The sequence below is a fragment of the Hoplias malabaricus genome, chromosome 8 (assembly GCF_029633855.1).
Source record: "Hoplias malabaricus isolate fHopMal1 chromosome 8, fHopMal1.hap1, whole genome shotgun sequence".
Classification (NCBI taxonomy): Eukaryota; Metazoa; Chordata; class Actinopteri; order Characiformes; family Erythrinidae; genus Hoplias; species Hoplias malabaricus.
Genome location: NC_089807.1, coordinates 36,441,790 through 36,460,800, shown reverse-complemented (window position 1 = coordinate 36,460,800; position 19,011 = coordinate 36,441,790). Strand labels below are relative to the sequence as shown.

Here is a 19,011-nt window from a genome sequence, read left to right as displayed (position 1 = left end):
GACATCAAAAATAGCTAGTCGCATGTTACAAAGAGCAGTATTTTTTACAAGCCTCCAGTGCCATGCAGCTTGCAATAAAAGTCGTGCTGTGTTGGAACAAACTGGATTATGCATCTGATCTAAAACATACTTCAAGTAGCTCTGATTTCATTTAAGAGCCTAGAATATCCAGCTCGCTCTACTAACTGCAAGCCACAGTCTGAATACCACTGATCACAGTGAACTTAAATGTACCAGTAACATGTCTTCATGCTTCTTTGTTGGTCAGCCCAGGTGTCCCCAAAGCTTGCTAACAGTAACAAGTGATTGTGAATGGTAATGATAATGTGATTTTAGCACTTGGATGAAGCACTGATGCAGTTATTTTGTGCCAAGAATAGTTTTTTTCAGTTCAGTTTTGTTGTGTAGTGTGACGTGAGTGTTGATTCTTATCAGTAGATGGGTGCTTCCAGCATGCAGTCGGCCATGGCAATACTATGCATCACTTGATCCTTTGGTATGTGTATGGTAATGTGCACAAGATTCCAGAAGGCTTCCATTGGGAGAGCTGGAAGAAAAAGCACCTGCCACACAATCACATACAGATAATAAATGTATAATTCTTAGAGTACAGTAAAAAGTGTTAATTGGGTTTTTTGGGGTTATGGATAGTTCATGCAAACAAAGGTATGATGTTAAAATAACATTTAATTGTTTTCATAACAAATCACAAACAAATTAATGGCATTTGTAAGTACTTTGGAATTAAGCAGACTATGCTTTGAGGAAAAAGTCTTGCCTCACAGCAGTGAAAACCCCATTTTATTTAAAAAGCCAATGAACTCCACAAGGCCCACCATTTTCTACAAATGCATTAACGCACAATAACAAATGATAGTATGGAATAATTAGACCAAATCCCTATTCAGACTGGATTAGTTTTACATGTGGATGTGGGATAAAGTAATTAAATCCACTAAACCTAAAGGATCAGATAAGAGACATTTCTGGCAGCCTATGCTATGAACGTGTGCCCTACTGGTTGAGCTACCATTAAATGGTTTATAATATCAGTTATAATAATGGTGTGAACGATTAGTTAATTTTTTTCTCATCTTCTCATCCATTATCTGTTTTGAAGGACTAGAATGTCATTGAGGGGTGGATATTTTTGGGTGGAGCAGTAATGACAGTCAGTAGCACTACTATGTATGGTCTGCACTTCGCAGTAGTAGCTGCTCCCATCTCTGTTATTTTCACAAAAATATCTTATCCAGTGTGAATCTACCATAAAAATGACTTACGTCTGTTGGTAAAATGACATTAACTCAGCTACTCCAAACTAAACCCGTCTGAATAGGCTTAAGACACACAGTTTTTGAAAAGCATATTATTGGCTAGTTTTTTTTACATTTATAATAAGTCTGAATTTAGGACTGGACAATGTGGCTAAAATTTATATCACGATATAGAATTTTGTCGATGCAATATCATTCTGATCTCGATATGAACAGTATAAAATCCACTGAAAATCTTCCAAGAATAAACTAGAAACATGACATCTCCATCAAACATAAAACTAATATTTTTTAATAAAATTTTAAATTTACTGAGCTGAACTGATAACATTGCCATGTAACGAACGTCAATCACTGACAAATGCTGTAAATGTATATTGAAATATTGAAAATGTGTGTAAAAATCATATAATTGTTATTGAAACATTTTATATTGCGATATATATATATACAGTGCCTTGCGAAAGTATTCGGCCCCCTTGAAATTTTCAACCTTTTACCACATTTCAGGCTTCAAACATAAAGATGAAAAATAAAAAATAAAATTATTTTTTGTGAAGAATCAACAACAAGTGGGACACAATCGTGAAGTAGAATGAAATTTATTGAATGTGTCAAACGTTTTTAACAAATAAAAAACTGAAAAGTGGGGCGTGCAATATTATTCGGCCCCTTCACTTTCAGTGCAGCAAACTCACTCTAGAAGTTCACTGAGGATATCTGAATGATCCAGTGTTGTCCCAAATGACTGATGATGATAAATAGAATCCACCTGTGTGTGATCAAGTCTCCGTATAAATGCACCTGCTCTGTGATAGTCTCAGGGTTCTGTTCAAAGCGCAGAGAGCATCATGAAGACCAAGGAACACACCAGGCAGGTCCGAGATACTGTTGTGGAGACGTTTAAAGCCCAGATTTAGATACAAAAAGATTTCCAAAGCTTTAAACATCCCAAGAAGCACTGTGCAAGCAATCATATTGAAATGGAAGGAGTATCAGACCACTGCAAATCTACCAAGACCCGGCCGTCCCTCTAAACTTTCATCTCGAACAAGGAGAAGACTGATCAGAGATGCAGCCAAGAGGCCCAGGATCACTCTGGATGAACTGCAGGGATCTACAGCTGAGTTGGGAGAGTCTGTCCATAGGACAACAATCAGTCGTACACTGCACAAATCTGGCCTTTATGGAAGAGTGGCAAGAAGAAAGCCATTTCTCAAAGATATCCATAAAAAGTTTTGTTTAAAGTTTGCCACAAGCCACCTGGGAGACCCACCAAACATGTGGAAGAAGGTGCTCAGGTCAGATGAAAGCAAAATCAAACAGTTTGGCCACAATGCAAATTGATACAGCTCATCACCCTGAACACACCATCCTCACTGTCAAACATGGTGGTGGCAGCATCATGGTTTGGACCTGCTTTTCGTCAGCAGGGACAGGGAAGATGGTCAAAATTAATGGGAAGATGGATGGGGCCAAATACAGGACCATTCTGGAAGAAAACCTGTTGGAGTCTGCAAGAGGCCTGAGACTGGGACGGAGATTTATCTTCCAACAAGACAATGATCCAAAACATAAAGCCAAATCTACAATGGAATGGTTCACAAATAAACGTATCCAGGTGTTGGAATGGCCAAGTCAAAGTCCAGACCTGAATCCAATCGAGAATCTGTGGAAAGAGCTGAAGACTGTGGTTCACAAACGCTCTCCATCCAACCTCACTGAGCTCGAGCTGTTTTGCAGGGAAGAATGGGCAAGAATTTCAGTCTCTCGATGTGCAAAACTGATAGAGACATACCCCAAGCGACTTGCAGCTGTAATTGCAGCAAAAGGTGGCTCTACAAAGTATTAACGCAAGGGGGGCGAATAATATTGCACGTCCCACTTTTCAGTTTAATTTGTTAAAAAGGTTTGACACATCTAATAAATTTCATTCCACTTCACGATTGTGTCCCACTTGTTGATTCTTCACAAAAAATTAAAATTTTATATCTTTGTTTGAAGCCTGAAATGTGGCAAAAGGTTGAAAAGTTCAAGGGGGCCGAATACATTCGCAAGGCAGTGTGTGTGTGTGTGTGTGTGTGTATATATATATATATATTTTTTTTTTTTTTTTGATGTTTTGTTCAGCCCAACCTGAATTATTAGAAGACGTTATTAGAAGTAGATGTTGAATTTATTTGCCCCAGGACGACATAAAAATTAAATATAAGTACTTGTGTAAGTAGCCTTCGTGGATATAGTAGCTAGCAAATTAACATAAATATTCTGAAACATCAAAGAGGTCACCTTTTTTATTAATGTTTTCATAAATACAGAGCTGCTTTGCACATGTCCTACATATTTTGGAGGGTGTAACCTGCACCACATGAACAAAGGAGGTCATGACTGTTTTGCATTAATATGCATGTTTTCCAATGGTAGACACTTCCAAACTGGGGTTGGCCATGTTTTGCATATCTTTTTATATAGTCCCAGCAGTCTTTTTATATTACCAACGGTGTTCACCCTACTGAGTGTTATATTCCACTTTTAAATCATGATGAGAAATATTTTTTTGATAGAAGATAACATAAATATGCAGGTAAGATTATATTTATCTACCCTTTAAAACTATGTACATGAATAATTTTGTAGAACTATATTTTATTCAAAATGGTGGGTTAGTTTTCATTAGCTATACACATAAAACATGCGGTACATCATCACCACATCAGCACTAGTAATAGATTTTAGCATGCTTCTGTGCTCCATACAGGGGTTGTGCACACTGTACGGTCATTGAGTGTTTTTAATAAATTAATGAATTTCCACTCTAAATATATTGTAATTCCAAGCAAAATAAACTTTTCCTGCAATGTCTATGAGATATTCTTGCAGTCTGTCATGGAAATGCAATAGATACATAATGCTTTAAGAGCAAGTTAGCCTAATCTACATAAAGCACTTAATTGGAAGATTACACAGATCTAGCATTCTTTCAGTCTATTCATTTCCTTTTTCTGTCTGGATCTTAGACACTTTTCTACAATTAATCAGTAATAGTGTCACAGCCTATAATCAAACTAATGTTTATTTATTCATCAAATCAAACAACGAAAAACCCTAATATTTCTATTAAAACCTTATCATAAATCTTTGGAATTAGATCTGAGTGATCAGGTTTGGTCTGTTTTGCTGTCTGTAAATTATTCTGATGCAGACCCACGTCAGTCAGTGTGCCCATTTGTTTATGTTTATTTCACACAAGTGTTAACAACTAAATATATAAATGTTTTAATGTATATTTTTTCATTGTTTGCCTTTATTAAAATGTTATCTTTTCATGTTTCAGTTTCTCAAAGAAACATACAGGAATATTGTTCCACACCCCCCAAGACCAGTGTCGGCTGCTTTTAAAAAAGCAAGAACAAGACTGAAATTTGGTTGGCTGGTCTAAAAATACATGTTTGTCATTGTTCAAATATATTTCCCACCAAGTGGGAAGTGGGGCCGAACAGCAGAAATTACGTGTGGCGTGGTGCGGAAAAATGATAATTTGACTTGTTTAGCAGACATTGTGGGCACAGGGCATCTCAATTTTTTTTTTTTACCTGAAATCTGCAAAAAAAATAGATTTAGTCAGAAAACTTGTTTTAAATTCCTTTAATTTCTGCAATCTACATTTGTGTTCATCTCTACAGAGGACAAGCAGATAGCCAAAAGCACAGGCATTTCATTCAATGGAGTTGATTTTTAGTCTAACAGACAGGGTTTTTGCTGTCATAATCCAACAAAGTGAGCCTCAGCCCATGAACTAACGTTAAATTCAGCGCTAATTCCTGAACAGCCCAGAGAAAGTGCACGTACTTCTTTATTTCCTGACACAGTGGAACATACAAAACAATGGGAGCTCCCCAAAGTGGGTGGCTAACAGGTGTTTCAGAAACCTTTTGTTGAACAGTTCAGTAAAAACTATTGTTATATAAATTAAATGATATTTTTAAATATCATATAAGTTAAATGTTAAAGTGTAATACTAGGATTAATATCTAATATCAGTATTTCTGTTTATGCCCGGGGCCCAGTATTTGGTTCTACGTCCATATCCATGGGACAGGTTTAGGAATTGCATGTCCTAGGATAGACCTGTCCTGATATTTTTTGCGAAGTCCCACATGAGGTGGGTTAAGACTGGATCAGTGGAGGCAGAGTTCCCTTAGTGCTGACAGAAACAATGTTCTGCTCAGAAGCTGCTTACTTGCATGTGTTTTAGTAGGATTAAAAGCTGGAATTCAACTGTACATCTATGAGTTGTACAGCTAATGGATGTTTTTAAAGTTGTTGTTCTGACAGCATACAAAAATTGCTATTGTGCAGTATCTATTACACATTTGCACAGCTTCCTCACTGCTGCGGTTGATGGTTATTTGCTTGTGCAAGTTCATCGATAACATTATTATCCATTAAGCAAAGCACACCTGTAGTTTTAAACTATAATTAGACATTGGCTCAGCCTAATTTTGTTTTTTATGGTTCTGGGTAGACTCTGGACCCACTGTAACTCTAAACAGAATAAAGTGGTCACAGAATATGAATGAATGATTTATTGTTTTTGGTTATTGCATTCAGCATACATTATGTCCTGTTTAAAGGCATGACATGAAGTTAGAAGGGCAAATTACAGCAGGTGTGTTCAAATACATTGTGTTTTTTAGGACGGAAGACTCACTTTTGTTAAGATCTGGTGCCTTGTGTTATTGTCGGACATTGTGATTGCTACAGTGGCCTTTATCAGCCTTGAGAAATATTCGTGTGGATTTTTGCCATTCATATCTGGAACTCCTCTAGCTTTCAGATAAAGACATACAGTCTTGCAGTCCGATTATTTGCTTATTTAAATTCTCTGTATATATGAATAGGTGTTAGGACATTTGTAAGTTTGCAGATGTTCACTCTCTCTCTCTTTTTCTCTCTCTGTCTTTCTCTGTCTCTCCCTGAGTGCAACAAATCCGTGTTGATTGCAAGATAAATTTGTTAAAAAAAAAAAAAATATATATATATATATATATATATATATATATATATATATATATATATATATATGTATTCACATAGTGAACAAATGAATGTAAGAAGGTGGAAATATAGCAAAAGTGTTCTGTATGTAAGTTTAGCATTTTCTTCAAAGGTTTAGGATCACAGTTCTGTTTTTTAACCACTTTCTTGTAAATTAAAATGTAACATGCATGTAAAACGTACAGATATGAACAGAGCTGTAGATGATTCCATAATGTCAGAACAGAACAGCATTGAGAATGAGTTTATAATTGAATTATAATCAATTATAAGGCAAGCAAATTATTTGTCAATTGCTTCCAATAAAATGAATATAATAGTATTTATTATTATTATAATTAACATAATATAAATATTATAACCAATGTACAGGGGTTGGACAATGAAACTGAAACACTTGGTTTTAGACCACAATAATTTATTAGTATGGTGTAGGGCCTCCTTCTGTGGTCAATGCAGCGTCAATTCGTCTCGAGAATGACATATACAAGTCCTGCACAGTGGTCAGAGGGATTTTAAGCCATTCTTCTTGCACGATAGTGGCCAGGTCACTACGTGATGCTGGTGGAGGAAAACGTTTCCTGACTCGCTCCTCCAAAACACCCCAAAGTGGCTCAATAATATTTAGATCTGGTGACTGTGCAGGCCATGGGAGATGTTCAACTTCACTTTCATGTTCATCAAACCAATCTTTCACCGGTCTTGCTGTGTGTACTGATGCATTGTCGTCCTGATACATGGCACCGCCTTCAGGATACAATGTTTGAACCATTGGATGCACATGGTCTTACTGGTGCAATGTGGAATTAATGAAGATTGGCCACCAGGCTGCTCCAATTTAGCCATGAAACCTCCCACACTACAATCACAGGTGTTTCAGTTTCATTGTCTAACCCATGAATATTTTTATATTCTTTAAAAGTTGCTTGGTGTTTCCAGAAAACTTGAAATTTTAGTATTTTAGTCTGTGCTGTGGATATTGTTATTGAATAAAAGAGTGTATTGTACAATGCTGTCTTTTCTATGTTCCTAAAGCCAGTTTTTAAAACATTAATATCACATATTCATCAATAACCCAAAACTCACATGTTTTTTTTAGCCTCAGTGTGTGAGTGGAGTTGAAATGAGGAAACGGCAGCAGGCCCATATTGAAGGACCCCCGCAGGCCCATGGTCATCCAAGGCCGAACACCTGCTGTCTCTGCTGGTGTGGTTGCTGCAAATGTCTCTGGTAGGTCAGATCCTCCTCCATATGTGTAAAGGTTAGAAATGTAATTTGCAAGTTATCTTTGGATAAGGTTTTAGTTGGCATTTCTGGTGGGAACTAATATGTTTCAGTTGTATTGGTATTATTTGCACAGTTATAACGTTACGAAGATGTTAATTATGTAGGTGTAAAATCTGAATGGTGTGATCCCATGATTATGAAGATTCTCAAAGTAATTAATGTTCAGATTTTTCTATATTTTCTTCTATTAGATCAGTGGATCCAGTGAATTTAAGATTATCCGGATGAATTCAGTGTCTAGAATCAGCCCCAGTCGATTCTAAACTAAGTTCCACAAAGACTGCAAATGAAGGCACAATTTGAAACAGTCAACGCTGTGAACACTTCACAAGTGAATAAAGCTCTCTACCGTGAATATGGGGATAAGGCTGGGCACACACCAGCTTAAAATGCCAGTGTTTTGAACTGCATTTGAACTATTAACTGAAAATCTGAATATTTGGACAAGGAAAGGTTTCTTGCATTAGTGATAGAAGCAAGATGTCTTAATAGTTTAGATTTGCAGCATTTAGCAAAACCTCCTATCAAGGACGGCTTTCAAAAGTAAAAACATATGAAATATGTTAGAATTAAAAGCATCTTTTTTTTTTTTAATTGAACAGCTAGCACCTTTTGTGTAATTAGGAATTCATAATACTTTGAATTGTCTTGAAATTAAGTGTTCAGTTCTAATTTTACACATTCTGATCTTGTATATCCTGTGGTGACTATATGTAAGTGACAGACATGTTCTGCGCCGTCTTTTCCATTTACAGACTAATATATAACACTCATTTCATTTCTCCAAACTGTTTTTTTTTTCTTTGACACTCGTGAGAACTTTTGTGTCTTGCTCATTAAAGTGATAAAGCAAACAGTACAGTGCCAAGTACAAATCCTTACAGAATCCTATTTACACCTTGTAAAACCTGGGATTGTGCCACATGCAGCAACACTCTGGATTCTATCCAAGCCATTTTTTGCTGTCCATTTCTTGGCCAGTAGCTTTGCAGTCCACCGATTTTGAAAGATTTTCTTGGAAAGAGCTCTTATCCATGAATAGGTACATTAGCCTATTTTACATTAGTGTAAGGTATGAAGAACCCATCTGCATTTGGCCTTTTCAGGGCAGAGCTTAAAGGTGCTGTTTAATTAATAACACTTATATGAACATAAATATTGCAAGAAATATCTTCTGTATTTCTGCTGTGTTACCAGCTATTTTCATCCACACATCACATGCAAAACAGCTGTGTGGAACAGTTTTTATATTTAGAATCATCTCAGCATGTGTAGACCCTGTGGCTAGTGAGCTCACTTAGTCTCACACAATAGAGACTTTGAGAATCGGAAGGGATGTTCACTTGTGTACGTGCCCAGAATAGAATCACGGCTTTGGAAAAAGTCATGAATGGCTATTGGTAAATCATTAGTTTTTGAGCTGGTTATTGCAATTAGGCCATGTTTTGTAATAATGTAGTGCTGCAGAATTCCTGTGATTTTTATCTTATTTCTGGAAGTTTGTTGTTGCATGTAGATGATTAATGTGATGATTACATCTTAAATATATTTGAAATTCAGCTCAGAGTTGCCAGAAGCAGGACGCCGTCTGTGTCTTTCAGTCATTAGCAAAATTTCCAGAGTCATGGGTTCTTGTTGATACAGTTCCATGGTAATGGCTAGTGGCTAATCTCTATCGTAAGAGAAAAGAGGATTGCAACCAATAAAAGTGGACCACATTTATATATAGTATAAAAGCCATTAAACTGTATAAAACCAAATTATGTGAGCAATAAACTTAAAATAAATCCTTTTAAAGGCTAAGCACCACTTAATGGACCTCCATGAATATTTCACATTATTGTAGTTACTGACATATATAAGTATGAATTAAAATGAAAATCGCTGCTTAATTTGCTTTAAAACTGACAATTTTATTAAATTGACGGAAAAAACCCGAGCTCGCTACGGAAATTCTTGAACGCAACTGTGACGTCACTGGTGGACAACAGCTGAACAACGCCGCGGTAAAACACCGTTATGACTGACTGTTATGACAGTATCTAGTTAGCTAAATAACCAACATTATTAATGACAATAGCCTAGCAATAAGCTAAACTCAAATTTAGAGGTACCGTTATTCTTGTAAATGTGATCGAAGTCGAACTCGAATTCATTCGACACTATAAACCTCCGTAATGCAGCTACGTAGCCGAGTATAATCTGAGCCACAGAGTTTAGCAAGTCAAGCTAACGTTAACTAACACCAACTAAAACGGGCGAAGTGAGTGTCCTTACCCTGTTTACCTCCATGTTACAGAGGCTCTTGAACACCTTTCATTGGTGTCCTTACATGCCCATATTGTTGGAAAAGCGCCAGTGAAATGAGCTACAGATAACGGAGTGAGCGGATGGTCCTTTCCAAAGTTTGCCCTGTTAAAGTCAAATTTAGTCAATTTTCTGGATATTTTGGGATCTTTTGGCACCATTTGTGCACAATGTCCCACTGTACATTGAATGATTGCAGCCAAAAACAACACACATTTTCGTTAAATTAAGTGCAGCTTCTAGAGTTGTTGTCCACCGTCTACGTCACAGGCAAGACGCCTATTAGAGTTTCTGAACGGTCTTTTAAACCTTATTCCTTGAATCAGTAAGAAATAACATGTTTCTGACTATCAATAAACACAAGTTAGGAACTCAAATTACACTGTATTTATTTGTTTGACACTTTCATATCGCTGGTGCTTAGCCTTTAAATTTATTGGGAAGCATTTGTTAGATTTAAGGTGTAACACATTTTTCCTGCCAGTGTGATGTTCAGAGTAGAATGTTTACTTAAACTTGACCTGAATGTGTAATGTAACAGGGGGGACATTTTAAATTGGCAAATGCCACTCTGTCACTTTGTGCTTATGGATCAAATGATAACAAACTTGCAATGAGTCATTACATTTGCTGGAATTCGTTTTTATTCTTAATGTTGTATGATCACTGGATTATAAAAGACTGGTGAGTGCCATAACTCATTTCTGCTTGGTCACCCTAAGCATTTCTATTTCTCTTCTAGGAATGAAGAGAGGAGGGAACGTCCAGAGCGGCAAACATGTACTAAAATGGACAGCATTGAAGTGACAGAAGAACAGTGAGTAATCTGTGACTTCTTTGTACATAATTTTTTATAGATTTGCAGCAGGTACAATTTTAGCTTCAAATAAATAAATTAAAAATATATATTTATAGAAACTAACTAACAATATGTCGTTTACAACACTAAATGTCCTAAACACATTGGTTGTATTAAGAAAGTAATTCATTAATAACCAAATGCAAATTTGCTCTTATAGTAGACAAATTTACTAATGCTTTTCCACAAAGATTAAAGCCACAATGTTTACTAAAGCCTTATTGCACTTGTTTTTCATTTGCTTCTCTTATGGGTTGAAGGCATCCCACGCTGGATGAAGTTGTAGCCTGGGCACGAAGCTTTGAGCTAATGATGCGCTCCAAAGATGGCAGGGATGTTTTCAGGGAATTCTTGCGGTCAGAGTACAGTGAGGAGAACCTGATGTTCTGGATGGCCTGCGAGGAGTTAAAGAAGGAGACCAACCCATCAGCTATAGATGAGAAAGCTAGAATCATTTATGAGGATTATGTGTCCATCCTTTCGCCAAAAGAGGTAAGATGTTATGACAGCCGTAAAGTTTTTTAATTTGTTATTGGCCCCTTTCTTGAGCTTCTGATGATAGAGATATTTGTGAAGAACTGGGAGACCTGTGTATAAAGTGTATGTCCTGTGGGGGGACACGTGTTGTTTTGACATAAGCCCACATTATTACTGTAGTCCATTAATGTGGCCATGTATCCTGAGTATGTTGTATGTTGTAGTATGTGTCACGGGAAGCCACAGTAAAATTCTCGGTGGTTAGTATTCCAGTTTTAATGTAAATAGCTGCGGTTTGAAAAACTGTGTCAACCAAAGTTAGGAAGAGTCTGCAGTGGCTGAGACAACGTGCTGTAAAGAACTGCTACAACAGTCAAAACAAGGCACACCTTAAGGTCTGGCTTATGTTTTCTGTAATGCATGCCACACAAACTTCTATGGAACTCAGAGTCAACACAGGCTAAGATTTGAGTCTACTTTTCCTGCGCTTGTCTTGACTTCTATGATAACAGAAATATGTGCAGAATGTTCCTGCAGTGCTTGCCATTCATGACCGATGGAAAAAAATAGATCCGCTGTACAACTTGTAGTGTAGAAGTTAGTCTCATTTGTGCCGTTTCATGTTGAACAGCATGGGAACTGACCAAGGTTTATCCAGTGTACTCCTAATGTTAGTTTTGTATGCAGGCCATCGCGCCTCCATCTACTCACCTTATTCAGTGGTGTTGCATGTAGAGTTGTTAAAAAATTGCAGCTTCGACAGCCTTATGTCCAAACTAGAGAACATAAGCTGTACAGAGTTGGACGGACATAAGGGGTCGGTCCCAAAACCTAGCGAGCTGTTCAACTAGAGAGCATTTTACAAAACAGTGTGCGCTCTCCCGACACGTAGGCTGTCCCAATTCTTAGATACCTCATTACGCTGCCTAATGAGATATATTAATTTGGCCTAATTTTAAGGTGGCATTGAACCCTTCCTCAGCCGCTAAGGCAATCCCAGGATGCAACACAAAAACAACACCCGTCCATTTCACTCTTCTCCCAGAGCAAAAAGAATTAAGTAAGAATTAAAACGGGAAGATTGGAATCCACCGAAACACTGAGGCGACGCCAGCCGCTGAGGTTAAAAAAAAAAAAAACACCAGTTGTGTGCGAGGGGTGTGAACAAGCGATGACACAATCCCTTTCTTAACTAGAGCATCTCAATAATCTGCCTCATGAGGACAGAGGTGCCATTAGAATGCTGTCTCCTTAAACAGTGTCTATGCAGTCCACGCCCCCCTAGGCAGCACTAGGTTTTGGAACCGACTGGATATCACAGTTCTTTCTTTATCTGTCTATGTCTTTCACTATCTTTCTCACATGTTCACACTTGCTCCCTCTGCAAGGCTTAAGAGACACAGGAGTGTGATGTTCTAAATTGCATATTCACCACAGTGTAAAACCTGTGAAAATATACAATAAAAAAGGAGAAAGCATAGATAATGAACATAATAAAATCACAGCAGAGGAACTTCATGGCACTAACTACAAAGGACAAATGGATTTAAAAAAAGAAAAGTCATTGTAGTGTGGGATTAGTGTCTCAAAGCCACATTTAAATATGTAATAGAATGTAAAAATAAAACAAAAACATTGTTCAGTGATTGTTATGAGATATACAGTTCTACAACTGTTCTTGTGGCCATGTGAATGCGCTGCTTGGCGTAGGTGGAATCAGTGGTGGGTAGAGGCCCTGATGATCTTTTCACAACCTGCAGAAGCTGTGCTAAGTGCTATGTGTCATTCTATGTATAAGATAAATGTATTGCAGTAAGAGTAAAAAAAAATTATAGAGTTAATGCGGAGCAGGAAATAAAATAGCCCTGATTTCTTGTCCTGCGCTGTGTAAGCAGGAAATAGAAAACCCTGAGAATAGAGTGATTACTGGACACTAAGAGGGGAGCGGAAATTGCAGACACTCCACTCACACAGTTGTTTGCCAAACAGAAGCATGATTGTAAAAACCACTGAGGAAGAATTATAATGGCACCCCCCAGTGCTCTCTCTGGTAGATCTACTAATGCTCAGACAGAAACATGTGATATCAGGCCTCTGTGTAATCCTACAGTTCCAGTTACTGACTCCGGCTGTTGCTTTGTGATAAATAAACTTTAAAGTTGTGAATAAAAACAAAGGCTTTGAAGGCTGAATAAGTGAATTCCGTTTTAAATAAACTGCTCCTCACAGTTCCCTCCTCCCCTAGGTCTGCAGTTGGCTACATGATTAATGTAGGTACAATGCACTTCCACCTCATGAGAATTCCTAAGGGCACACAATTACAGTGGATTCATATCTGTGTCCCAAGAAATATAAAAAGAAATACAGTAATCCCTCGTTTTTCATGGGGGATGCGTTCCAAGACCACCCACAAAAAACGAATTTCCGCGAAGTAGAGGAAAGATATTTTGTTATGTATTTAACGAGTATTTGGACTTTAAAACCCTCCCTGTTACTGTTAACAACCCACCCTTTGCATTAAACAGTCATTCTATAATGTTTTTAGCTGGAACTACATGTGATATCCTACCAGTTTCTTTAATAGAGTCATTCCTAAGCTGTGATTTAGCGTAAGTAAGTTTCACTCGAATGTGGACATGAACAATACATGTACTGTACGTAAGAAATACTTGTAAATGATATATTTTGTCACCTACAGGAGTCTGATACATGTAAATAATAAAGCCCCCTTGAAAACACCCGCGAAGTAGCGAGGGATTACTGTTTATCAGAGTCAACATCAGCTTTGACTGGTATTTGATTTTATGTGTTGTATGTGCTTTACGACTTTTGACTGTGTTTTATTAATTTTGTTGACTGCAAAATGTAAATATTATGTTTCTCTGTAATATGTATCAAGATAAATGAGCTAACTTTTGATTTCTGTGTTTTATAAATGCGCTTATTGTTGTCAGTGTTTATTCATATGAAAAACATAAAATAATCAACCTCATCCCCCTCATCCCACAGTTTCGTTATCCCAGCATTCCCAAATGTTCCTCCTGCTTTCATAGATATTTACAAATAATTATAAGTAAATCTGAATGCTGTTTTGGATTAATATATTTGTATGCAAAGATATTTTTCCCCTGTGTTATTTGCCCAAGGAGATTTGGACCTAGAGTGTTTACTGTTGCTGTCGAGATCGGAGGTGAAACATAAGAAGTGTGTGTCATTCTACACAATTCTTTGTGTTGGTGATATTCCCCTTGAGGCAAAACTTTATTGGCCTCTTCTAGTGTTTGTTTCTTGATGTTTAACTTTCATCCTGAGAACCTCGGTGTATGACACCTGTTTGTCTAGTGTAATGTGCCGTTCTGTGTGGTGTTGTTGTATTCAGGAGTAATACTCTATCATTATCAAAGCAAAATAGATGCAAAGTATAAAACCAAGCAGTCAAAAGTTTAAGTAAACAAGAACTAGAAGAAAGGGTGAAAGATGTAGTCAACAGGAAAAAAACAGTTTGACATTTTTTCCATTTGATAAGAACACTCTAATCTTTTTAAAATAGATATTTTATAAGTAATTTAGCTATTTAAACTGATCATTTTAGAGAATATTCTACTCTAAGACAACTGTTAGGCTTTTGTAAGGATAAGAAAATAAATTCACATTTAAGAACTATTTCTTTCTTAAGACACTTTTGTGTGCCAGGTGCTCAAGCTGTTTTATTTGTGTGTGTTTGTGTGTGTGTGTGTGGGGCGCGTGCTTCTTGCAGGTCAGTTTGGATTCCCGTGTGAGGGAGGTTATCAACAAGAGCCTGGCAGAACCAAGCAGTGTGATGTATGAGGAGGCACAGCTGCAGATATACACCCTCATGCACAGAGATTCCTTCCCCCGATTTCTCAACTCATCCGTTTACAGGGACCTCCTGGAAGGAAAGAGAGCCTGCTTAGACACTTAAAGGTTCCAGCCAAAACAAAAAAAAAACTTGAGACAAAAAGCCCTAAGGTGCCACTATTGAGAGGTGTGATGTTTCCTTTTCATAGAGCGAGTAGTTAAGCAATTCTGATCGTCCAGTAGTGACCCTGAAGTTCACTTCCTGTTTAAGTGCCAATATAAGCTGCTCAGGCAACTGTGACAAATAGAATCGTGTAAGGAAAACCGTCAGAGCCCTACTTTCCTGTTCTTAACTCCTGTCTTTCTCATTCACGCCTTCTGTCTCTACTTTCTCTTACTCTCTTATTCTCTCTTTTGATGCCTGTCCTTCTCTCACTCTTGTTTTTTTGTTTGCCTCGTCTGAGGACAGCTGAATAATGAGGATTTTTAAGAGTGGTAAGAGTCGGTCATTACATGAGGTAACATCTGACTTTGCATGGTACAAGGTTATGGAATTTATTCTAGCTTGACATTTAAACCTTGGCAGGACTACAACGGCTTTCGAGTAAGAAATGTTTTTCTACACTGTCATAGCAAGAGAGCCTTTAAAGCTCTTGTAAACTAAGGGAACCTTAGTTTTGCCAAATGCTTTCTTTCTTTTAAAGTGTTAAGCTGTCATCGGTCCAATCTCTTGTCCGTCTTGACGAGTCTTTCACTGGGAAATGTAAGGGCTAGTTTTGTGGTTGGGCAGCTAAATGAATCACGAACATTACTTTCCTCTGCAAAAATCACAATGCCTCGTTATTGAATAAGGGCACAGAAGCTGCTGACGCTGACCAACAACCACAGTTATTTGTGCGAGCCCTCCCAGGCCCTCCCAGTCCACTCCTCACTGAGAGAAGCACAGGTACTGTATGTCTTTTGGTTGTAAGCATTGCTGGATTAAGAAGTTTTGCTTGAAAATAAATCAACAACATCTCAGAGGTACTTGAGAGAATTAGAACTGTCATTTACATTGAAATGCATTTTTGTTTTTGTTCTTTTTTTGTTTGGTTTTGTTTTTTCTTAACGTCTCACAGGTTGTGAACACTGCCTTGTTTTTAAAGGCAGCACTGTATTTGAAATAACAACCTGTCTTTTTTCAGGCACTGCACAATGACACATTTTCTCAGAGGTGGTGTTTTAAAACAGAACGCACTTCTGGTTTTAGTACAGAGGTTTATTTTGTGAACTGACGTGTTGATGGTTAGCCGACGGCGTACGTAAGTTTCATGGTTAGATTTCTCGGTATGAAGCTCCTGGAGCTTTTTGAAGATTTCCTAACTAACGGAAACGTTTTCCAGATGAAAGCAGGCTGTTCCGAGCTGGCTGTTGTCCGTGTTGCGATAGCGGTGTTTATAAAATGGCCACCAGGAGCAGTACAGTTTGCATCCTGCTAACATGTGTTTATGTGTTAGTGTATAGGACACATCACAGTATACAATTTGAATAGGATGTGAACCACTGGATAAAATGGCACCATATTATTGAAAGGGTTTTAAAATGTTCCCTGAAAATGATGGCGTTTTCAGCTCAATTTTCTCAGATTCAAACGTGAATCTTTTGCTGCTGACTTAGTGACAATTTGTTTGCTGTTGCAGCGGCCAGTGCATGATAAACCCGTATATAACTGACTGCTTGGTGTAACCACATTCTCGTCTGTTAGTTTAATAACTCTAGAGTGAATGATGTTGATTTGTCATTGTCTGATCACCACTCTCAAGCAGGAGTTTCAAGATGGCAGTTTTCCTTGAAATGATCAGCTAATGAATGAGCCTATTTTCAGTGGTGGTCAGGTACTTTCACTGTTGGATTTTCTTTTTGGTGCTTGGAAAATTGTTAAAGTGCCATTCTATAAATGTACAATATAACGACGAAGACCTTTGTCACTCCACTGGCGTTGCAGATGCAGATGCCGTTTTTAAAAAAAAAACAAATCACTGATTTAGCATTAGTAGAGATTTACACATCAGCATTAGCCAATACAAAGACAGCACTATATTATCCTTCATTTCTTTATACACACCACCAAAATACAACTTGCATGTGTTTCCTGGATTTGAATACAAGACGTTTTGAAAAGATGAAGAATGGATGGTAGTCTGACCCTTAAAAATCCAGATCGTTCGTACGGGAAATGTGCACATTCACACTGAATCTTACTAATTCAAAACTGTCGTTTTATAAACTATAAAAAAATACACAGCTGGAGTTGTTAAATTGCAAGGATCAGTAACAATGTTGACCTGTCTTGGACTTGCACACGTGCTTTGGCTCCTGTCTGGCTGCCTAGATATCCGTCAAGGTAGAAAGTCTGTGATGAGGATTTGAATTAAAAATGGTCCAAGCCCACATTCAGCTTACCATTGTACCTCTCGTCCCTTTACTCAAAATTGGTGCGTATCCTCAACCTGGGTTTAAAGCAGTTTTACTTAAGTTTTCACCCAAAAATCTTGTGTTTTTTTTTTTCTGAACAGTGAAAATCTCAAACTCATGGTGCAGTTAACCTTCGTTTACATTAAAATCATGAGCCAAGCAGTTTGTGAATGGCATGATGAATCCACAGAACATAAAGACGGCTGTTTATACATTTTACATTTTTTATAATACGTTTTGAAAGGGGGGCACTGCAGATGTTTGCTCTATTTTTGTTTTTGTGTTTAAGCCAAATAAGTCTGACAAATTAATCCATGACTTCTTTTTTTTCGTGCACTGCAGGTCAGTGGTTTATCACTTGAGGTTTCTCAGTTTCAACCTAGTGCCATATTCACAAATTACACATTTATACTTGCTTCTATTATTACAGAATTTTCTGAATGCTTTTGCTGAAAGGACCTTGGCAAACAGGGTCACAGTAAACTATTGCCAACCATTGTGTTGTGATGTCATGGATTAATTCACCCTTTTGATTTCATTTCTATGTCCTGGTATGCTTTTATCCTGCCATTAGAGGTAAAGAGTTTTTTAGTTGGAAGGCTGTCTCAAGGAGCAGTCAACTATCGACTGAACGTTGCACAGCATGGTGTTGTGCTCTGTCCTATTTTCTGTTTTTAAAAGTTTCTTGTCTGAAAATACAAAAATGCAATCTAGGATCTGAGGAACATTGTCCCGACCTGTCTGTGGAGAATCTCATTTTTTCTTTTTGCAAAATCGATTATTCATCAATTTTCCTCTACCTCTCATGTTTTGTTTTTTTATGATTATTTTTATTATTTTCACCTGTGTTAAGTTTATTTTGATCTACTTGAAACCTAACACTGTAAATGAGATGTGCACAGATATACTGAGGTTTGACGAAGAGTAGCTATTATCTGTTGAATTTTACTCAGCATAATTAGATAAAGATTCAGGAAACACACTGTTTAAGGGCTAATCTCATTTTGCCTATGCAAATATGTTAAGTGTCAGATTGGCAGAATCGATGGTTGAGGGATGTTTTTCATGATATTGGATGGAACATGGTTTACATTTCCCTTTGCTGATATTCTTCAGTCTAGGTCAGAAAATATGTGTTGTTTTATTTCTATATACATAAAACAGATATATGAAAAAATAGTATGGCTTCTTGATTTAAAAAAAAAAAGACACTCAATTAACACTTAAATAAATTTGTGTTGCATCAACTGTCTTTGTTTTTGGCATCTTGTTAGGTAGGCATTTCACTCGTAAATTGAAAACACACAATGTATGTGTTATTTGCAATGCTGAGTGACCTGGACTGTGCATGTTAAAGAAAAAACGGGTCTGGGTGAGGTCATCACTTTTATCAGAAATGGAAGGATATTTCCAAATTTCTTGTTTTTTTTAATGGTGCTTCAATCTTTTTTAAACACAGATTGAAGGGCTATT

General features: G+C 37.3%; 1 protein-coding gene across 2 annotated transcripts in view; it reads left to right on the top strand.

Moving 5' to 3' along the window:
• The window catches only part of rgs17 (regulator of G protein signaling 17), a 26,323-nt gene extending 7,312 nt beyond the window's left edge, over nucleotides 1–19,011 (top strand). For both annotated transcript variants that reach the window (XM_066679647.1, XM_066679648.1), the window contains exons 3-6: nucleotides 7,435–7,565; nucleotides 10,672–10,746; nucleotides 11,049–11,280; nucleotides 15,023–19,011. In XM_066679647.1, the coding sequence (XP_066535744.1) occupies nucleotides 7,435–7,565; nucleotides 10,672–10,746; nucleotides 11,049–11,280; nucleotides 15,023–15,208 (624 nt within the window). In that variant the 3' untranslated portion in view covers nucleotides 15,209–19,011. The remainder of the gene's footprint in view (nucleotides 1–7,434; nucleotides 7,566–10,671; nucleotides 10,747–11,048; nucleotides 11,281–15,022) is intronic.